Source organism: Anguilla rostrata, chromosome 15 (genome assembly GCF_018555375.3).
Source record: "Anguilla rostrata isolate EN2019 chromosome 15, ASM1855537v3, whole genome shotgun sequence".
NCBI classification, from domain to species: Eukaryota; Metazoa; Chordata; class Actinopteri; order Anguilliformes; family Anguillidae; genus Anguilla; species Anguilla rostrata.
The window spans coordinates 20,745,017-20,769,225 of NC_057947.1; the positions used below are offsets into that span (position 1 = coordinate 20,745,017).

The following is a 24,209-nucleotide window of genomic DNA, read 5'->3' on the forward strand; positions in this document are numbered from 1 at the left end:
CCAGAGAATGTTTTCAAAGTTTTCTTTGTAAGTCAACCTTTTTACTACACCCCTCTGATTAAATATAACTAAATTAACTATTTTATTGATCTTTTAATTAAGGACTATAAGAATGATAAATTAACTTTGGCTTGTCAATAGGGCTAATAGCATAAACTGCCGAGTTTCACGAACAGTACCTACCTGGTGATGCCACTTTATATTAGCTTCATGTTTTCCATTAATATTGGTCTGCCGTTGTTACTCGATTGAAAATGTGTGCTCTAGCCTACAGTATGCCATCCTATTTAATCCTTACAACAGATAATAAACTAAATTTAATAAAATTTTATTTGTAGTGTACACTGTACAAAGACTCAATCACAAAGGTGCTGCACCACCTGCACCCTCAAAAACACACAACCACAAACATGCAAACACATACCAACTCAAATTAATTTTGGGTAATATGGAGGTACCTTGATGGAGAAGCTTTAATTTGCATATGATTTGTGCTTCCCCAAAAAAGGTTACAAGAGCTGCAGTGATCAAGACTCTCATGCTTTGAAAACCAAATGTAGCTCTGTGATATCATTTCAATGAAAATGAAGCAGAGTAGGCAAATTCTGTCTGTGAGTCTGTGCCATTCCAAGTCCAAAGATTTACAGAATTCACAGATTTTTTAGATATTTCTCATATGTTCCAGCATTGTGAAAAATATTTATGAAAAACTAAAACAGTTTTAAATTCTTAATTACTGAAACTCTGAATTACCTGAATATTGATTCCTTGATTTACCGGTAGCAGCTCTACCTCCTATACCATAATAAAATGGAGACTGTAGCACAAAATGAACTGAAACAGAAGATCCCTGAACAATAATGATATTTAATTTAGAAAATAGTCATAAGCTAAATTCTGAGAGTAAATGTGTGCACAATGCAAAATATAAGTTATAATCACTTCAATATTTGGAATTGTTCTTGGTTCTCAAATGGCTATTGCGCTTTGGCACAGTCATGGGTGTGGGCACTATGCCACATAGTGTGTAGATGGAAAAGAAAAACCCAGAAAACATATAATGAATATATTAAATAATACATAACAAATTGGTGAGCAGCCTTTAATTCTTGTGTCTTGGGTTATTAGATAAAAAATAAGCAAACTGTGTACGTGTCCTGTGGTCAACAAATAAAACCAGACATTCCAAAATTGAAGAAAAAAGGTGAAAGATTTCTTACAAAGATTAAATACATATATAAACACAACTTGCAAAGGGTTCATCTTTTATTCTTGCAATATGTATGTCTGACTACAACGCCAGAATTGAAGGACAATTCATATTAAAAGGATGGAAAAAGTAAGGTTTTGAGACTAGAAAGACTAGTTAAAAATATAGTACATCTCATATAAAAAACATTTGTGTGATACTTGGCACAAACAAACCATGTACAAAAATACAAGGTCTTCAAATTATCTTGCTGCATTCTGACAGGCAGGTGACACATTTGTTGTGAACAGTGGTCTTTGGGGAACACCAGTATCCACTTGGAATAACAGGCAAAAAATGTTTACATTTCTCAGCGGAAATTATTCTTGACTGATGACTAATAAAGAATTAAAAGCTTCTTAAATTACAGAATAAAAGTTATCCAATGCCAATGCATCTCAGTGTGGTAAAAACGATTACAGCATTGTTGTGTGAGAAAGCCTCATGTGCTTGATTGGAAGTACAAAACTTTAAATACTCTAAGTGCTGTTCCGTCAGTTTGATCATGGTATGTCAAATGAAATACCTTCTCCAGGGTTTCTTTACAAAAACTTGTTCTTAAGAAAACTACAAAATACAATGTCATCTTTTTTCAATTTTTCCAGAGATCACATTTTTTTCAGTTCAAATCTAATTTGCTTGATTGAAGGATTTTAAAAGAATGTTTGTAGATTTCCATTCCAATTTTGCAAAGACATTTTTTTTTTCAGGAAAAATTTAATGAGAATGAACTCTGTCAAATATCACCTTCAAGGGATCTAGTGTTCCTAGTGTAATTTTCTATGGACTAAAAAACACATGTAGCAAAATACTGTAAAATTGAATACTTTCTCTATTCTACAATAAAATAATCTGCCACACAGGCACATGTATACACACACACACAGACACACACAAGCAATTTCCACAACATGCTTAAAGAAAACTTGCATCCACTCCTGTAAAATCATAACATGCATTCCCAAACCTAAAAGAAACAATTTAGGGCATATTACAACTTTGGTCATCAATGATGATCAAACCTGCAATTTCAATGGTTCAAGTGCAAACCTGTTGGTGTTTACATGCATACTGCATCACCCTACATATTGCCAGTATACATTATTTTCTGCAAAAAAAACTTAATCATAAAATAGTCATAAATATAACACTTGTTGAAAGTCCTCGGTTCATTTGTAACAGAGGCAGGGAAAAGGCCGGAAGGTTCTATGAACATTCCGTCACAGCACTAAATATTAGAATTTGATTTCTTTGACAGGTTAATCTATTTTCAGCCAGTCGCAAAATCTGGAAGCCCTCTCCAAGAAACAATATATATATATATATATATACACGTATATAAAAAGTTCACATTCATTTGCCATTTAGTGGTCTGTCCAGCACACATTTTGTCAGTTTCAAACAGGAAGTGACCGCAACCACACCATATACCCGACTAGTGATCCATAACAGTCTGTCACCTGACTGAGTCTCACTGACTCCTCCCACTGGTTAAAAGTAGTCCCTCCGCCGTGTGTCATCGCTGATAAAGGAGGGGTTCCACTGGGCGGGGTAGATGCAGGAGTGGCGGGAGCCTGGCATTCCAGAGAACGGGTACAGCCCACTCCGCTCCAGCTCCGGGTTACGCAGCGCAGGCTACAAAAAAACAAAATACAGACCATTTAAAATTGGGGAGAGGAAACTCTACACGTCAATATAAATAACTACGTGACTTTCCTTACTGCCTTAGTGATACTGATACTGATGAAAATAATTAAATTTTACTATCACCATAAGCCTCACGTGACTATTTCATGAATTTTAGTAACATTTAGTTGACAGCCATGCATTATATTTGTGTATAGGCATGATAATAATATGGATATACTGGATATACAATATAAACACCACACATACATATTTAGTAATATTAACTGCATACATACTAAGTAATATAAACATCATACATATTTAGTAATGTAAACACCATACAAAGTAATCACACATATTTCGTAATGAAACCCAATACATATTGAGTAATAAAACCCAATACATACTGGGTAATAAAACCCCATACATACTGGGTAATAAAACCCCATACATACTGGGTAATAAAACCCCATACATACTGGGTAATAAAACCCCATACATACTGGGTAATAAAACCCCATACATACTGGGTATAAAATAAAACCCCATACATACTGGGTAATGAAACCCCATACATACTGGGTAATGAAACCCCATACATACTGGGTAATAAAACCCCATACATACTGGGTAATGAAACCCCATACATACTGGTTAATAAAACCCCATACATACTGGGTAATGAAACCCCATACATACTGGGTAATGAAACCCCATACATACTGGGTAATAAAACCCCATACATACTGAGTAATAAAACCCCATACATACTGGGTAATGAAACCCCATACATACTGGGTAATGAAACACCATACATACTGGGTAATAAAACCCCATACACAGCGAGTAATAAAGACGAACGTACTGAGTAATAGATGTCAGTCATCTGCAGAAGGTTTTTGGTACTCCCATTCTCCTGCATCTCGATAGTTTCCCTCCCCCACTCCATCGATACTCGATTATTCTTGGGATACTCAGCATACGGAGACAACTGAAAATCTCCGCTCTTGAAAATAATTTTGCTGATATCATTTTTGTCTTTCCTGGGAACACAACACAAATGAGATTTAGGCAAATTGTTGACTTGCCACATAAAAAATAAGCTATTGTAATTTTATGCCAGTTTCGCAGCAGTCAAAAACATTGTTTTCACAATGTCACACAATACACTTATGACACAAAATATGTTTATTTACTGTGTACATGACAAGCATATTTTGTTAATCCTGTTGGATCTGAGTTTCTACAGGATGAATGCATTGTAATGCAATGTACAGGAAAGTACATTTTATGTACCGAGTCTGATTGTTTCACTGATTTGGTTGATACTGTGATTTTGGCCAGGGGCGCCGTGTGGAGAGGAGGGGGGTTAGGATGATTCCAAGGCCTCTGACTGACAGGGGTCTTCAAAATATAGTACTGTTATGGGGCGGCCTGGGAGATCTTTTTGTGGGTACCAAAATGTCTGGTGGCTTACCTGCAGCATGTGACGATCAGGGCGATGATGAGGATCAAGAGCAGGACTCCACCAGCAGGGGACACCACCACTGTGATCAGCTTATAAACTAAAAACACACAAAGAAGGTACACTTAAGGAAAAAGCCGCTCCTGCAGCTATCTGACTGGCCCACTGATCCATGTTAAGGGCATGCTTCTGTGATCACAGTGATGAAACTGACATTTTTCACTAATCAGCTCATACGTTTTCCACCAAAAACAATTCTAATAGATACTTCTCTTAAACACAGACTGGGATTCAATCAATATAAAACTTAAAGTGATAAGACTGACAATTATGACAGATCCCTAAAACTAACTGACCAAACTGAGTTTGTGAAGAACAGATTGTAGTGCTAAAGATAAATGCTGATTGAATTCACACATTAAGAGAGTAATTTGAGACTATTCAATGAAAGAAACTGACTGCAAGTAATAGTCAAATGTTGACTGAGGCCAGGCAAAAGTAAAAATGAACTTCTTAAAAACTTGATCATTTATATTAGTAATGTTTAAATATCCAAGGCAGCCCAGGATAGCAGTACTGCCTCACTTAGAATATACCTGAACATGGAACTCTCTACAACATCTGAGCTCAAACTACATCTGTGCTCTGTATATGATCCTGTGTTTAAAGACTCAACTTACACTGTCCACAGTTAAACCCTCCAAATCCGAACATACACCTGTAGGAAAAACAAACAAGATGTGAACTGTGGTTTCTGAAAAATACAGTTGTTCTTTAATTTTTAATGTGTTACAATATAATAAACCATTCAATATAAGTTTAAAAAACGTACCGAACACAGGTGCCATTTTCCAGTTTAAAGCCGTCCTCACATTCTGTGCAACAAACACAAAAAAGGTTATGATCAAAGCCATGGAGAAGTACTGTAGAGATGAGATGGAGAGCTTGTTAGTCATTGAGGTTATTATGGGAAATGTTCACAATATTAAAATGTGGATTGGAAATGTGTCACATCAATTCCTGATTGAGTTTAGAGTGTCCCCTCAAAAGTGATTAAATTTACACGTAACCCCTTTTTTGGCTGCAACAGAGAGAAATAGTTCTAGCCCTTGCACCAAAAGGGGGGGGTTACTAAAGTGAAAATGCCAACAAAGTATCAGCAAAGCAGGAAGTGTGAAGCTTCAGAAAACATACCAATCGTGTTTTGGTGTGGGGAGTAGATTTGGTGGAAAGGCCCAGCCATAATGGGGATTATGAATCTCAATGTTCTGTCACTACTTACAGATACTGCACCTGTGCATACCCCACCCACAACCAGCACCTACCTCTGCAGGTCAGGTCTTCAATGCTGTGTTTGAAGTATCCGGCGTGACACTGGCAGGAAGTGGTGCCATCAGCATCAGTGCAGTTGGTTCGCTCTGGGTCACACTGGGTCCCCATCGCAATACAGAGGCTCTCAGCTGCATAGAGTAACATGGGCATCAGACACTCTACAGGATATTCTCCTTTCATTTCACTAGAATTACAATGCATGGTTCCCTCCTAAAAATCACCTCCATGTGCCCAATATTCTTACACAATTTATGTGCCCAGTGTGTCTTAGTTAAGGCACTGACAGCAGTATGCAGCTCCATAAATCAGTATGCTATACTGCACCCAATAATATGTGCTTAACACTGCTCTTGAGAATTTCACAAAGGTGCTGATGGGAAATGAAGTTCAGACCTGGTGTTAAAACACCATTTTTCTGACAATCTAAAAACTACAGACTTACTCCCCTCAAAACCTAGCTTGGACTCTCCTGTTAGCTTTAGCAGCTAAAGAGCTGAAGAGTTTTAAGCCGTGTTCCCCAATTTTTTTCTGTTCTAAGGGAGGAGGTGAAGGAAACTCGATGGAACACAACAAAATTGTATAACAATGTATCTACGCACAGGAACATTTGTGGCCTCTGGCTTCCTGACCACGGGACTGACCCTCTGCTGAGTCACGCTCACCTTTAACATTTTTTGGTCAACCAAGGCATGATTATGTGCCTGTCCCCTTCCTCTAGTGACCCTGCAATAAACTCTCTGCTTGATCAGTTAGGCCAAATTATCACTTCCTCTGATTAAGAATCGTATAATATTATTCCTCATGTTATGCAAATTATTGTTTTAAATTAGCTTATATTCACATATTCACTATCATAGCCAATAAATATATACCCTTTATTTTGTAACCATTGTCATGTCTATGTTATTTCACTAAGTTGGGCTCTACAGACATACAGAATTCTGGTTGTTTAACTCAGTTGTTCTGAATAAACCTGAAATTAACCTCACTACACTGGCACGTGTTTCACTGCTTTGTAGGAGTGTAGGGGAGATACAGACAGTACACACCCTGTGATGACTCGCCCAGGTTGTTGTAAGGTGTAAAGTTTAGCATTTTCTGACTCTGATGTTTGTATCACAGCGAGCGATAAGAGTGAAAGAGGTAAGTGGAGGGAGTGCCTACCTTTGTAGAACAGAGAGTGATGCAGAGCCACCTTGCAGTGCCCCACAGCCTGGCTGCAGCTCTCCAGGAACGCCTCGATGTTCTTCGTCACGAGCTCGCTGGTCACGTCGGCCGACATGGCGAACGTGTGCACGGCTGAGATCTGCACCCCATCCCCTTCGCTAGGGAGAGAAACACAACAGGAACACGCTCACTGCACCCTCCCGGTCTACAGACACCCACGTGACCAGAGTTTCAGGAGAGGGAATAGGGGATCACCTTTTATTCAGTGTGGATCGACTGTAGCCCTTCAAAACGGAAAGTGAAGCGTTGAGCTAAAAACATGCAACACAGACATATTGAGACATGTTACACACACAGCATCAAGAAAATTCAAGCAGTTTACATGCTTACATTCTTTAGGTTTTGAACTTTGTTCAAGGCTTCAAAAACATTACACCACCTTAGGCTTGAACTAGAAACGTTAACTTGGTTAACAGTCAAGTTCTCAATCTGCTAGGCTTAGCTGATGTTATAGTTACACACACACACACACACACACACATTTATATTGATGAATTTGCTCCCTATGTGTGTATATCTATGAAAGAAAATCCTAACAGTAAAATTGTAAAGTGGCAGTCAGTAATTATGGGCAGCAAAAAGACATGGTTACTATAATCATTGTGTGCTTCGAAGTGTGGCTATATGAGACAATTGTGTGTAAATGCCAATGATGTGTAAATGTGTCTTATAAAAGCCTTGCCAACAAAGAAACAAAATAAACACACAAATGCAGAAAACTTTTCCCCAGTGGTTAACTTTATACAATAATCTGACATATATCTGAATGATAACTGTGCTTCAAATCTACAAGCAGACAGACTGTTATAATATTATTAAGATATGGAAACTGGTGCCAGGTGTAAGCATGATCTTTGGCCCCTCTGTGTCCCACACCCTTACCAGCTGAATGATCTCTCTCTGCAGCTCATGGAGGCCAAAGCTCCTGGGGTGTGTGGAGTTGAACGGCACATTGCTGAGGTGGAAAGTGCCCAGAAACGTCCTCGCTGTGGAGACACGTTTAAAAATGGGGGGATTAGGTAACAGACTAAAACACTGCATGATTCAACGAAGAGTTTGTTATGAACAATAAAAGCTGGCACACGTTCTTGTTCTTGACAGATAAGGTGCTGTCGAACTGTAAGAACATTGATACATTTTCTGTTTTATGGAAGTTTTAATTCTACTGTGCTGTATTATATTTCATGCTGTGCTGCTGGAAGCTCTTGTTCAGAGCTCCCATGAAAAATAATTTTTTTTTTTATGTCAGTGGGGCTCGTATGGAAAATAAAAGATAAATATTTTCTCAGGATGCACAGAGAGAATCTTAAGTTTAATCTACTTCACTGCTTGTCAAAAAACCCAATTTGTCTGTAAGATAAGGTAATGATTATGATTACTGGAAAACATTACATACACAGGATCATGTAAAACATCATTGTTAATTTTTTTTAAATATTAATTTTAATTAAAAATATATATATCTTTAACTGCCCAGCTTTTTTCCTGCAATAGTGAAATACAGGTGCGTGTATTTCCCGTGATTACATGGCTCTGTGGTGTGCGCGCTGGGGAGGCAGTGCCCGCGCCCCCCTTGTGCCCTACCCCGCGTGCAGGCTCGCCCGTGCTCCAGGTCAGACCCCAGCGGGCACACGCAGCCGAAGGAGCCCCGCGTGTTCACGCACTTGGAGCCCACGGGACAGGGGGCGCTCACGCACTCGTCCATGTCTGAGGAGACAGAGAGATGACCGTTTCACACTGGCACCGCACTGAGAGCCTCACCTACGCAGAGCCACAGTCAGCTCTACAGGCCTAAACACAGGCCATGTTACTGCCCTACGATCAATGCACTGTTAACATTATTATAGTTGTAAACATTGCAAATAACATCATTATACTGTCACAAAGTGTTATATTGACAAGAACACATTTTTGCAAATGCCTCTAGTAATGTTATTCCACTTGTTGTTATGTTATAATTATGCTATTAACTTTACTACACTGATAAAATGTGTTACTGCATTTATATTATTTAAATGTTTTGAAGGTGTAATTTAAATGGTTAGAAATTAAAGTGATGTTAGATTATAAGTTTATGTGCTATTAGATTATTGGCTGACCTTCACTACAGTCTGGTCCAGTCCAAGACGGCAAGCACACACATCTGTGACCTTTGCCACCTTCCAACATACACGTCCCTCCATTCCTGCAAAGGTTCGAGTCGCACGGACTCTCTGAAAAACACCCAGAAAGACACACTCAGGCATCAGACTCAAAGACATTCTGGCACCGCTGTCAAAACTGAATATACATAAAATATCAACTGATTTGTAAGTAGCCTATATTTGCACTCCTTAAAAGCACACAGGCCTGGATTCAATCAACAATTCAGAGTTAAATGCAAACATATCTTTTTCCAGTGCAAATCATGTTCTTTCCTAAGGTTATTGTGAAGAAAAAAGCAACATTTTTAGTTAATCCAGAGTCCAAGTTAAGGACAAATGTTGATTGAATGATTGTAATTCGTAGATTTGCTGCAGTCATGTCCCATTCCAGCATAGAACAATAAACAGTAATTCCAGTTTCCCTGAATGCAAGATGCTCAAATTCTGTAAAGTTTGTGCATTTGTGCTATTAGTCAAGCAGCCGATACCTTCACCATTTTAACTGTATTTATTACTGAGGTAACACAATTTTTTTAAACCTCAAACCATTATTAAATTCTGTAAATTAAAAATAAATACATGTGGAAAGGAAATGTAAAATAAGCACCTGGCATGACCGTTGGTCTGACGTGCATCTGCACAGTGGTGGCTTGGAACGTGGTCGAGGCTCGGTCAGTGTGGTTCCCGGTCGTGTGCGCAGGCACGGTCCTGCTGCGGGCAGTGTTGCTGTAGGAGGCCGTGGTGTGTCCGGCCCGGCGCGTGGCGTTGCCGGGCGTGGCCGTGCTGGTCTCCAGGTGCAGGGTGCTGACGTCGGTGGAGATGGGGCTGGTGGCAGCGGAGGTGTGGGAAACAGTCCCGGCGGTATGGGAGGGGGGGAGGTACTGGGCGGTGGACGGTGAGGCCTGGGGCTCTAGGGTGGTCCAGGGGAAGGCTGTGGTGGCGGCGGTGGTGGTGGTGGTGGTGGTGGTGGCGGTGGCGGTGGGTGGAGTCGAGGGCTCGGCAGAGGTGCCGGGCCGGTACGGGGTCGTGGTGGAGCCCGGCATAGTGGCAGAGGCGCTGGTTGTGGTTTGAAAGGTGTCTCCCTCGGCAAACTGTGTCCTTTCTGTAGAAGTCGTCAGGGTGGTTGCCAGGACCTCTGTGGTCATAGCGGGCCGCTCCGTCTCAGGGGTGAAGGGGAACACAGTCGAGGGGCTGTAGATGACTGTAGTAGTGTCGTCGCCCTCGGGGGCCACCGTTGAGAAGGCCTGATCTGGGTCATCCTCCTGAGTGTGAGGCTGTGTGTCCTGGGTGTGGTCCTGGGTGTGGTCCTGGGCTGGTGGGCGGAAAGCCCCAGTGGAGGATTCAGTGGTGGTCCCAGCGGCGCTGACTGACGTGATCGCGCTCTCCTTCCCTGGCCTGGATGTGTTGGGGGCGTTGTCTTCCGTAGAAGGGACAGACGGCTCAGAGGACGAGGGATACCCTGTCTCCGACTGGTACGTCCCAGCACGGGAGGTGTGGCCGAAATGCGTGGTGTCCGCACCATCCCCGCCCCCTCTGTCTGTGATAGTAAGGGGGGGTGTCGAATTTGGGGTGCTGTCCGGCTCGGTGCCGGTGGACGGCTCAGAGATGTCGGAGGGCAAGCCTGTTTCAGAATGAGCGCTCCGGGAGCTGTTGGTGGGGAAGTGGGAGGAGAAAGAGCCAGAGGGGGCATCTGATTGGTCGAACCCAGGTGACGTGGCCCCGTCGGTGGAGACCCCGTTCACTGTGCTCTCTGATCGCCCCTCCTGAGTGAACCCCTGAGAGTAGGCCTGGGAGGAGTTAAACTCCTCAGAGTACGGGGTGGAGTTTTCAGAAAAGGGGGAGGTGTTTTCAGAATAAGAGGAAGTGTTTTCAGAATGGGAGGAATTGTCAGAATATGGAGAGGACAAATCAGAATATGGGGAGGAATTGTCTGAATACGGGGAAGTGTTTTTGGAATAAGAGGAAGTGTTTTTAGAATACGGGGAGGTTTCGGAGTAAGGGGAGGAGTTGTCAGTATATGGGGCGGTGCTGTTGGTGGTGACTGACAGTAGAGTCCTTTCCCCAGCTCGGCTGATGGTGGAGGACGTGTATGCGCCATCTGTCAGGGCAGGTGAATCCCAGCTCTCTGTATCCACGGAGGTCCCCGTGCTTGCATTCACCTCAGTAGCTGCAAAACAAAATAAGTCAAAAATGAATACAGTTATTCATGTGTGGCATGTAGAGTGCTAAACAGCCACTAACTTACAGGCAAGTGCATTGGATGGATGCACACACTGGAATTATACTGCTTCTTGTGCGGATGTGCGAGGGACTGTAATAACTGAACAGGTACAGATGGTAGAAATTGGGGAAAGACAATGTGTTTTAGCACCAACATAAACCCAGTAGACTGCTACATTTATGTTGACTGCAATGTGGATAGGCCGCCACTAGAGAGCACCAAATGGAGATTACTCATGAACTTTTGGAATGAAATGTTTTCAGAAGTCACTGCGGATGTAATGATTATGGGTGGGGGACAATTGGCAGCCGAGCCCGTCTAAGCTAACAAAAGCTCGAGCCCTAAAAATGGAGGCGCCCGGGAGGAGAGGGAATTACCGTTTCCTTCCTGGAGCTGACCTTGCAGAAGGCCGTGTTAGAACATTATCACAGGGAGCATTCGTGTTTTATCCTCCGAATTCAGAAAATAAGCAACCGTGTGGTTAAAGAAGCAAACAGTTCACTTTGAGGAATTCATTGTTAGTGAGACAGTGAAACTTGGTTGTGTATACAACTGCAAAAAATGTGTCCTGTAGTCTGTAATATCTTTGTAAAATAACATAATTTCACTTTTGTGAATTTTAAAGTTACAGTAACTGTAACTGTTGTAAAAAGATCAGGTTGAACATACATAATCAGCCAAATAACATTTCAGCAATACAAATGAATGATATACTAATTACTAACATTCCATAATATATATTAGTCAGTAACATTCTGTACACACCTTTAATCTCCTATAGTAACAAACTGAACCTTAACATGAGATTTCATTGTTTAGTTTTTGTAAACACTACTGATTTATGGGGAGGCACCACAGGTGGAAAAGGTGATTTTGGCTGGAAAGGTCAATTTTGAGATTTTATGATATTTAGCCACTACATTAGTTTCAAAAAATATATGAAACAATGATCAGAAACTACTTTAACTAGTTAATTTAGACGTTTTATACCAGCCGTGTCAAGGCAATACCAGGCACAGGTTAGAATCTTTCACAAACGTGTGTCACTAAGGCTGTAGGACTGACCCAGTTGAATCAAATATCATTTAAAAAGCTTATTCTCTGGAGTATATCGCTAGCTTGGATGTCAGTATTTCCTTTGAAATCATGACATTGTTTCCTCAGATATAGGTAGTAAACTACAATCTGATTGGTTACTGGTGCTACATGACTTTTTTGATGATGCCATTGGTTAGCATGCAAAATCAGTAGCATATTTCCCTCCTCGGCTTGCCTATATGAATCGCGTACAATGTGTTATCTATCTGTAAATAGGCTATTCAATGTATTATATGTTATTTCAGATTGTATTTATGGAAAATAAATGAATTAACATCACACTATTTGTCACACAAGTGGACATCATGTGATTTTATAATGGAAAAACTCTAAATTGCATATTTTATTTGAACATAAAGATGTCAAATTCATAATCAGCTACACGGCACCATTAGGAAAAACAGTGAGAAACTGTAATAACAGCTAGAATGCAAGAAACTGGAAGGCGGTCAGGCCTACTTCTAGCTAGCATGCTATACACCATCAAGTAGTCAGGCCTACCCTTAGCAAGCATGCTGTACACTGACAGGCAGACAGGTCTACGCCTAGCAGGCATGCCAGTGACTGTCAGGCAGTAAGGCCTACCTCTTGCTAGCATGCTGTACACTGACAGGCAGTAAGGCCTACCACTAGCTAGCATGCTGTACACTGACAGGCAGTCAGGCCTACGCCTAGCAGGCATGCCAGTGACTGTCGGGCAGTCAGGCCCAGGAGGGGAAGTGGGCTGGCTGAGCTCCACAGGAGCTGAGCTGCTGCTGCTGACAGCTGAGGAACAAGACTGCTGAGACACAGGACTACTACAACCAGTGTGTGTGTGTGTGTGTGCGTGTGTGTGTGTGTATGTGTTTGGAGGGGGTGGGGAAAGTTCAGCAATAGAGAAGCCAGCCACAGGAAGGTGAGAGAGGCTGTGGAAAACACACATAAACACACACATACACACAGGAGTGGAAAGTAGGCTATTCTCAGTCATGGACTTTGCTCTGCCACTTTGCACACTGTAATCAAACACAGACTGAAAAACATTATTGCCAAGAAAATATTTAAAACAGGGATGATATCAAAACAAAGTGTTTTGATTTCTTCCAGCAACTTGAAATTCATGCATCCATGTTGAAATTCTCAGCTAAGCGGTTTCTTCTGCTGGCTTCATTTATGGGGCCCCTTAGTGTTTTGCAGGCATTCATAGATATACAGAAGAACATACTACACGCCTTATGGCTTAGTTACAGAAACATTATCAAATTATTATTAAAACAGGTGGTTACTCAGGGATAATTCATCATGTGATTCTACATGAAGTACATTTACTAAAAAAGTGAGGTCTTTTTTGCAAGTTGCATGCATGGGACACTTTCCACCACCCTGCTCTAAAAAAAATGAACTTTTTTTTCTGACAATAAAATCTATGCATTAGAAGTTACTTCATCTTAACTCAATTATTATTTTATTTTATTATTTTTATTTTTAAAAAAAACTTCATCCAGGTTATTCCTCACTATTCCTGCATGTGAACTACAGTTCTGTGAAAACAGAGAAAAAGCCTTTATCTAGCCATTCTCGACTCGTTTTCAGACATTTTAAGAATTCAAAAATATGTCAGTAACACAACAACAGTAGTCACAACAAAGTTAAGAGGAAGAACACTTATATAAGGGTGAATTTTCTGTCCCCACCCTGTGTTTCTCATGACTCCACTGGAGAGAATGAAGACCACTGCTCCTCACTGCAGACCACCTCTCATCCAGTTACTGGAAAATGAAGCTCCACTCCAGAAGGGCTCTTAAACCAGCAGGTATTCAAAAGAGTCAGAGAACCGGCGTGTCTCAAATCTCTAAACAGTAGCCATCCGTTGGCATGGAGTGCAACATAGAAAAAGTCCATTTCAGCCAGCAAAGGTTGTAGAACCTCTATTAATCATAAAGCATACGGTGTCTACACAAAAAAAACTGCACCACAAACCTGGGAAAAGTAAATGGGAACATAACAACCCTGTATAATTACAAAAATAATTTTTTAATTGCTATATTATAAATTAAGCGCTACAGAATTCAAGAAAGCAAGAGTTGTCAGATATCAACCACTTGCTAACCTAGACAGCTAGCTATCCAAATTCACGAGGCAGAGGCAGCCTCTGGAATGTAGGAATAGTTCCTATCACTGGAGCTGGCTATTTTTTGGCTCATGTGTCTCTCTGATCCTACCACTGAATCAACTTGCTTTGGTATCATCAATACACCTTTGCATTGCTATTTCTACACAGCACAGACATATTTATAACAAAATTGTTCTTTGTTAATGTTTGTCTTGCCATACTCCACTGATTATGGCTTTTAACAAAGATCTGTGGTGTCCTATTATCCATTGCTTCACTGACTGGCAGCCCTCTATTATCACATCAATATGACATCATTATGACAAATTACATCATTCGATATGATCGTGTGTAGATGTACCTGACTGAAGATCTTGCCTAAAAGCTCACTTGTTCGGTCATTGATTTCCTGTTTGAAACCGTGCGGTTTCCCTTGCTGATATTTCCGTATTGTGCAATGATAACATGAACTTCTTTGAAAGATGAACAATCATTCAGGTGGATCAGTTTCCTTTACCCCATGGGCTTAGTTGTTAACTTGAAACACATTTTTGTACTCACAAAGACCGCCTTTCTTGATTGATGTAAGAAGACTAATGTTAATAGTTGCTCCACCTGGTTTCAATCAAGTCTTGTTCGAGTGCACACGTGCATGTGTGTATTCTATAGGTGTGCAACCATGAGTGTGTGTGTGGTTGCAGTTGCACATAATCAACTTTGAGAGCTGTTCTGTAAGTTTATTTAGTGACATGAGCTGCATTCTCACATGCCCAAACACAACAGCTCTCATGACAGTAACCTCCAGCCAGTCAACACAACACAAGACACAGCGTTCAAACCTCCTTTTCAACATTGACAAACAGAGACTAAAGTGCCCAAAAACTCCACATCAGCCCCTGGCTACAAGTGAAAGGAAAGCCCCAGGCTCTCAAAGAGGCCTATGGTAAAAGTAGCAAATATAAGAAAAGGTAGCCAAAACCAAGCGTCAGAGCTCTCAAAAAGTACTTAAGATTTCCCAAGGACTGAAGTTCTTGATACTAGGAAACTGTTTAAACTGTTACTATTGTTTTGAGGATAATGATTACGCTCAAAGATCACATTACATTGTTCACTTTCTTTATTAGTCTCTTTAAGTTCTGAATGTGGGCAGTGAAGTATACAACTCTGGCCAATATCCCAAATAGCAGTGAATATATTATGAATATGTGAGAAAGTGTGACGTACAAAGGAGAAAAATGAACAGTTTTGCTCTCATTTAAGTTAAGATTGTCTAAAAATGTTATTCTTATCCAGGGACCTCACCATTTAATAAAAACCCACACAGTTGGAGTTGATTGAAAAAAGGGAAATGTGGACAATCACATTTTTCTTGGACTGCAATCACATTTTTCTTGGACTGCAATCAATTTTAACCCTCCTATTATGTTTGGGGTCAATTTGACCCCATTCAATGTTTACTGTCTCTAAAAATATGGTTACCATACTTTTTTCAGCTAGATATTTCATGACTTTTCCTAACTTTATGGGGAAAACATGGCAAACATGAAATTAACTGAAAAAATTATTTTCAATGTTCTGTACACATGTTGTACGCATCGATGTTGTTGGGGTCATTTTGACCCCAAGCTCTACTGTTATATAAAACCATCATTTTGATCTTGTTTTTGTTGTGTTGGCTGAGGGCACTTTCACATTAATTTGTGTGTGTGTGTGTGTGAGGAGAAAACATAGTTCCCACGAGATCTCTGATCATTCTCGCAACATGGGGGCGGGAGCAGACTCTAAACCATTTCTTGTGCCTCAACTAAAGATTTTGAAAATGACCACCAGACAGAGGCGTATATTTTCTGCCACTGAGGTTCTGTCACAGATCTTGGAGGGTGAAAGTAATTTAGATGAGGATGTCTGAGACTGAGGATAATGTTGAGGAGGACCCTGATTATGTGGCATCCTCCTCTGATGATGAGAATGAAGCCTTTGAGATACCACATTCTGACCCTCCTGTTGTTTCTCAACCACCAAAACACCCCTGTCATCTCTCAACCACCAAGAACTGACATGTTCACTTCCAAAAATGGAAAATTACTATGGTCCGGATCCCCAGTTGAAGGACAGGGTAGACTTAGTGCTGCTAATGTCATCAAAATGGTTCCAGGCCCCCCCAGATATGCTAGCAGTCATGTACAAGACATAAAGTCTGCATTCGAACTCTTCATAACACCATCAATGCAAAAGGATATTCTTGAGATGACAAAATTAGAGGGAATGCGTGTGTATGGTGACAATTGGAAAGAGCTGGATGTGACCCACTAGCAATCCTATGTTGGGTTGCTCATTTTGGCAGGAGTGTACAAGTCAAAAGGTGAAGCAACAGCAAGCTTTGGAATGCTGACACTGGTAGGGCAATTTTTCCAGCCACAATGTCTCTGGAGAGATTTCATGTTTTCTCCCACATTATACACTTTGATGACAGGGACACAAGGCAGGGTCGACAGGAGCATGACAAACTTGCACCTATCTCGTCTGAATGAAGAATTGATACCCACTGGTACCCAATTGAGCTGTTATGTTCATTTTTTATCAAAACTCAATTCTGGTGACTAATTTACTTTTTATTGGTGTTTCTTCATTGTTGAATAACTGTCATGTGTTACTTATTGATGTTCTAAAGTGTTTTCTGAACCTAGACATTTGAAATGTTTGACATTTTTAATATTTTTTCCTGGGGTCAAATTGACCCCGAACATAAAATGTTACTATGCTTGATAATAAAAGGTGTGTTTCTTTCCAAATGTTATTTTTCTTTTTTAATGAGCACTTAATACCAACATAAAGCCCTGCAAACACCAAAACATACTTTGTTTTCCATTTTAGGTCAATGAATGAGATTGTACAGTCATTTGCATATTTCGCAATAGTCATATAAAATCAATACTTGATGTATAAGGGGAGGATGGGGGGAGTCATGTTTTATTTACTGGGCTATTAAGATGGTCAGTAGAAAGGCCTAAAGTAGCTGAGAGAGAAACTTTTGTTCAGTTACAATTATTTTCTGCAGGTTTATATTGGTGGGGTCAAATTGACCCCAAACATAAAAGTTGTAGGTTAATTTGAACATAAGAGGAGGGTTAATGATGTTTAGCCCTACTGGCAGTTGTTAAAACTACCAGTAGGGCTCAATCAGGATGCCTCGCATGCAGACTTGGTTCAGGATTAATGTTGATGTTGATGATTTGACAATGAAATTATAATCAAACTGGGTAAGCCACTCTGTACTTGTTAAAACAAAATGGCCTAGATTCAATCAACCTCTGACAGGCATTCATTTTATTTATCACACGCAGTTTCAATTTGGCAAGTTATATCCTGCCTAATCACTGAACTCACCTGCATTTGTGAAGAACAAAAACAATGCTTGCATTTCAATGAGTTACAGGCAAATGTTGATTGAATACAGACCAATGTTTCCTTTTTTATAAAAGTGTCATTATATAACAAACAAATTCTAGCTGTTTAACACAATAATCATCTAATAATGTATAATAAATAGATTACCAAGGATCTGTAAACTAAACTATGTCTAAAATATGCAATTGATGCAATGTAGAAATACAGATGAAATATTATAATCCCTTTATGTCAAGGACCCACTCAGACTCCTTTTGGACACACAGGGAACCTACATCCCATTTTGGGAACACATACTTTACCATACCACATTAAAAGTTTTTTTCTACTTGCTCCAAAATGATCACCAATTGCAACAGCCAGGTACTGGAGTAACTGGTACAGGTGGGTGTATAATATACAAGCAAGAGGAAATGTCCCATGAGTGTGACAGCACTACATTCTGCTGAAGTAAACATCTTCATTTGAAATGTACCAAATAATTAATTTAACTTTATTTGATTGAAATTCTAAACTTAATTAAATTTAAATTAACTATCCGTTCAACTAAAACCGTTGTTTAAATAGGCAACTGAATGCAAAACGAATGGATATGTTTGCTCTATTTCAAGACAAGACCCCAAATTTCCAAATAGAACTTATTTTAAATATAAAGTAAACAGACTAAATAATATATTATTCCAGTAGAATATGCCTACAAGCCAGTGTGGTGAAATAATACAAGCAGAATTATCTGAGGAGAAATAAATTAGAAAGTCCATGAAGTGAGCAGTATTACATAAGTAGTATGCTGTTAAAATAGATAGACCCATTATTGAAGTTGAATTTTACTTTTTGAGAAGTCAGTTTTGCTTTCCCTTACATCCTCATTGGCCCTGTGATGAACTGATGATAAGAAGAAATATAGCTTACAATATTTGTGTATGAATTCTGTTGGAAGACTGCACGTGTATAGCTGCGCCTACCATTTACTGCTTAGAAGGCTTGCTGTTTCAAACATGCCTGTCTTAATTAGAGTTTTTCCTGAGACACCTCAAAAGCTAACGGTAGGTTTCCAGATTGCAAAGACGTAGCCTATTTTGTAATTTGGCAAACTGTGAAGTAGCTTGTTGAGATGGCGAACTCGAGCAAAATTAAAACAAAAAGAACTCAAATGCAGTGGGAGATGTCGCTTTCAGTTTTCAGACTTCACTTTTGAATGAATGCTACTGCTTTTCTCTTACCCGAATTGGCTTCAGTCGGCGGCTGTTGTTCCTCTGAGAAGCCGAGGAGGGGGTCTCTGATTTCGGTCGATGCAGAATTTTCCCACTCCGTGACGGCACCCCTGGTGGAGGACGACGCGGTGTTCACAAACTCCGTGGGCAGGGCGGTGATCTCCTCCAAATTGGTAACGTTGAAGGGCAAGTAAGACTCCGTCATTGCTGTATGATCTGTGTCTGTGCTTGCAGTAAACGATCGAGCTGCACAGAGTGCATTGAAAACAATCAGGAGAAGCGCGAGCAGCACAAGACGGGATTTCTGTATCACAGAACACGTTTCCATGATACTGCTGAGGAAGAGAGGAAAACGGTGGCGATTTAAACCCAAATAAATAAAATCGCAGATTGTTCAGGGCCACCATCGGAAACTGTTCAGCTACTTCAACAGTTTCTTAAATTAAAAATCCTGGCGGAACATCCTCCTGAACTCCATTGAAAGGGGTAGCGGTTTTTATTGTAGAGACCGCAGTGTAAGACAGACCCAGAAGCACTATCGCATCTGAAAGGGCTGACTCCTCCCACAGACATTAGTGATAGCGGTTACCACCCTATTCCGCCTTGGGGCAGGATATCCTTCAGTCTCTGTCTGGGCGGTAAAGCTATTGTTACTTTTGGGTCCTGTATTCGCAGTGCAAAATGTGTTTTTAAGGCCGTAACATTCGTTTATTGGAGAGACAGAAATCATTGTCGCAGTATGAGATATGAAACGTGTTTAGATTCTGAGTTTTGCTTAAAACCTTCAGATATTATAGATTAAGGTCAAAACGGGACCTTTAAGTAAAAAGAATGTGGTGTCTTAGGGAGTGTAAATAAAATGATTTACATCCAAAAGCTGTTTCTCCTGGAGATTAAATCAGCCTTGTAATCTTGTAAACTTCCTGAACTTAATCAATGTCACTGCATATAGGCGAGCTCTTTAATGCACTTTGTGTTAGTTCCATATACACTCTGACATAAATACACATTTAAGCACATGGTTTCAGGGAAACGCATCCTCAGCATGAGCATATGACTATTACTTATACTGTAGTGTCTTCCCTGAATTGAATAACTTTGTAAGCTATATCACTTTGACATTGTGCCTAATATTTTGAACTATGTGATCAACTCACATCTAACATCTAACAATTTCTATAATGATCCCTTTTTAAAGAAATATTGTCGTTCTCAACTGAATTACCATCGAGTTCTATGACTGGGTTGATTAAATGCATTTGTTGATTGCTTGCTACTTAGATACTTATTCAGAATATTGTATAGGTTTCATGTGTGCGACTGATTAAGTATTTAACTAATTTACTTGCTTATGGGTTTATTGATGGATTAGTTAATTGTTTGATAAATGGCGATGGAAAGGCACCTGTTTCAAAACACAGAGAATGTTTTATCACACTTGATGAAGGCCTGGCTGCCAAAATGTGTGTTTTTATTTCTTCTGCTCTGTGGTGCATGTATAAAAAAATAAAAGAGGACAGTATTGAGCATCTGAAGACTACTCTTGTTTGATAAGGTAAAAAAGTATTATTTTTTCTGTAAGTGCACCTTGATATGCGCATGTTCTGTTTTGCTCTCTTAATAGTGCATATCGTACCCTTTTGTGGAGTTTTCTCTAACTAACCACTGTAGCCTTTCTTCATTACACATTTTGTAATATATATTAATATGAAAAAATCCATTGGCATGTATGTTTAATATTATATATATGAGACAAACTGGCCCATTTTGAACAGCTTAAGTGTTTACATAGCTTTTCACAAGAGCATGAACATGAAAAGCACCGCATGGTGATGATTTAAATGGATTTTTATTGTCAAAATTACAGTTCCTGCCATTGAAAAAACAAGACGGCAAAAATACATGTCAGCCTTATAGCCTTATGTCAGACACATATTAAGGTGTGTCTTTAGAATACAGTGCATTACATTATTCAGTGTTGTATCAACTACTATCAAATCAATTATATGTAAAAGTATTAGGTGTTATGTAAAAGTTTATGAATTTTTTTTTTTTTTTTTTACTGTAATCGCGATGATATTGCCATTTCTGTTCAAAAATAAATAATTTACAATCAACAGACATCTGTTGTGGTTTGACCCTAATGCTGAGTAATGGGTTGCAGAGGGAGGTGTGAGATCAAATGAAATGACTGTCACTGAAATGCAGAATAAATGGCTGTATTACAGGCAGAACTGTTAGAATCACAGCATACTTTTGTAAATGTATACTCAAATTCAGAGAAGAAATTGCTCATTTTCTCTGGTAAGAAACAAAGAGTCAAGTTAGAAGGTTTCAGTCAGACTCTGGTAGTTACAGTTGAAAATGTGGCAAGTTATGGAACACACACACACACACACACACACATGGTAAATGTTTTCTGTATATTTGTGCAAGATGACAGAACCGGGAACAGTTATCTCAACTTGGAAGTCAAATTAAGAGATTATTTACCATTTAGAGAAATTTATTTGCCAGCCACTTTGATGCCCGATCAGACACATCACGATACACAATGCAGAACAATTTAAGAATACATTTGTGTTGTAAGGGTCTGCTACTCCTTTTATTGCATAGTCTGATGTGAAGAGGGCGGCTATCAAGTATTTTCCTGACCTTATTTCAGGTTAGATATTGGTATACTGCAGCCAGGAGTAACTGGTTGAACACTGCAAAACTACATGTATATACTTTACGTAATTGATGTTAAGATATATATATCTCCTGCTTAAGTACTTGTACAATGGTATTATGGCATTAATCTTTCAAAACATACATTTTGAAATATTAGTTTTCTTCCACAGAATGTGTTCAAAGCTTTAAAGTTGTGTGCTCCAGCTTCTTTGGGGGTAGTGTTTTTTAAGTTATCATGGGTCCCAAAAGATCCCTTTGTACAGGCGTTATATAATGTGCAATGCATATGTTAATGTACTCGATTTCCCTGAGAGCTGCTAAGTGAATAATGTAATTCAAACCAGTAGTCAGCCGTGCTATTACCATATATGGCCATTTATACTGCTGTATCAGTTCAGACCTAAATTTACTGTGAGATCCTTGTAGCGCAATTATAGTAATCTAATTTTATACTGTCTATGCTGTGCTTCACAGGAGAATATGGCAGTAGGGAGATGTGATCAGAATCAACAAACATCAATGTTTCCCAGTACATACTGTAGGGGGACATTCTAGCATCTCTGTGATGTGTTTCAAATGCTGTTATTTTAAAAAATCTTTTATTTTTGCTCACTATAATTTTGTAGGTCTGACAAAAAAAGAAGTTTTTTTTTTTTGGACTGTGTGCCTTTTCTGAGCCAGCCCTTAAATCCACCCTCAAACAAGCTGATCTCCTTTGATTACGGCTGAGCTGGAGCACTGCAATTCTCTGGCGGGGCTACACGCTGACCCGGGTCGCCCACGCCCTCCTTCCTGCGTTTGTTTTGCGGCTTTGATTCTGCGGGAGATGTCTGGGGGCCTCATTCCCGGCTGCGGAGCAAGGTCAGACAGCGCCGGAGGGTGAGGAGAAAATTTGTGCGGCGCCTGAGGTGCGATCATTACACCTTTCCTTTAGTTTTTGCGCTCTAGGCTACGATCGCGCAGCAATAAAACCCGTTTATTGTCATTCGAATCGATTTTTTTCTCTTGGCCGGACAAACGGTTAGGGGTTTTATAATTAAATCAACGAAACATTTAATAGAATTTATATGAGCTAATTAAAAGGATTCATGAGTTAATTGAAAATTGACATCATATAGATTTATGCTTTTTACAGCTGGGCATTCCAGTTCAGATTGTGCAGAAATATAATTAAATAAGCTAAATAAGAAGTCAATACGAATGATTTCCAATTCCAGTGAAAATGCCCAAAAAATCAGCCGACTTAAAATACCTCGAAACTATAACATCTGCCAGACCTTGCTCTAGTTTGTCTCTTTTCCATTGGTTGATTAATATCATACTGAAAAACAATGCCTCCTCTTCCATAAGTGCTTCAAAATGACATCTTGTATTCACACAGATGTAATGTAATATGGGTTTTCCAGATATATTCTTACACATTTATCTCAATTAAGAAAATTAAAGACTATGATTTTTATTATGTGAGGGGAACAAGGGATTTGGTGAGGATACTGTAATGTACTGTAGATTTATTCAATATAATGTTTGCCACAATGAAAACTGATTTTTGGCTTCCATTAAAACTCTAGCAGTTAGGTGGGCTTCTAACCACCCATTCCGTATACTGGGTAATGGTGCAAAACTAGTTTTTCTGCACAGTCACTGTGCTGCCCAGATAATTTTGGGAGTTCTTTTCAGATTGAAATGAGTGGCCATGCACTGCAAATACCAGGACCAAGTTGTCAAGATAAAATTTGTATCAAAGGAACTTGTAAGGAGAACATAGAGTATGGGAAAATCTGTGGTAGATTGGGCTGTTTTAAAAGGAGGTAAGACAAGTAATTCAGGGAGTACTTTGCTGTAATTCAAGTACTCCCTGAATTACGGCAGAAACACAATATTATAAACGGTCACATTACAGTTAGTAAATAATAAATATATGAAAAATACTTTGTATGAAGCCGATAAATATTACCTCTGCATATTAACAAATGCAGCAGTCATGACCCAATGTCCTCTGGGGAAGTTCAAAAGGTACAATTTGGAGCCAAGAGCCAAGAATCCCATAGTGCAATTCTCTATTGTGTTTGTAAACAATAGCTGCAGTATTTCAAATATAAAGCAATTTTGACATGAAAAAAAAGATTGTGCCTTCTCTTCCTTTTGAGCTCTTGTTTTCTTTTTTTTCCCCCGAGTGAATCCTTTCTTTATTTTCACAAAAATATGTAACAAATGGTGATGGTAAATGGACTGCATTTATATAGTGCTTTTATCCAAAGTGCTGTACAATTGATGCCTGTCATTCACCCATTCACACACACTCACACACCAACGGTGAAAGGCTGCCATGCAAGGTACCAATCAGCTCATTGGGAGCAATTAGGGGTTAAGTGTCTTGCTCAGGGACACTTCGACACGCCCAGGGCGGGGGATCGAACTGGCAGCCCTCCGACTGCCAGACAAACGCTCTTACCT

The 24,209-nt window shown here is 39.7% G+C and overlaps 1 protein-coding gene across 1 annotated transcript; it reads right to left on the reverse strand.

Annotated features, from left to right (window-relative positions):
* Positions 1–1,248: 1,248 nt before the first annotated feature.
* heg1 (heart development protein with EGF-like domains 1) lies at positions 1,249–19,633 on the reverse strand. The gene is made up of 13 exons (XM_064310000.1): positions 19,089–19,633; positions 9,654–11,213; positions 9,002–9,115; positions 8,487–8,609; positions 7,785–7,888; positions 7,098–7,153; positions 6,840–7,000; positions 5,669–5,803; positions 5,176–5,218; positions 5,024–5,061; positions 4,356–4,443; positions 3,744–3,921; positions 1,249–2,884 (listed from the first exon to the last, which is right to left on the reverse strand). Exons 1-13 carry the CDS (start codon positions 19,405–19,407, stop codon positions 2,741–2,743), a joined length of 3,063 nt encoding a protein of 1,020 aa, XP_064166070.1. The 5' UTR covers positions 19,408–19,633; the 3' UTR covers positions 1,249–2,740.
* Positions 19,634–24,209: the final 4,576 nt, after the last annotated feature.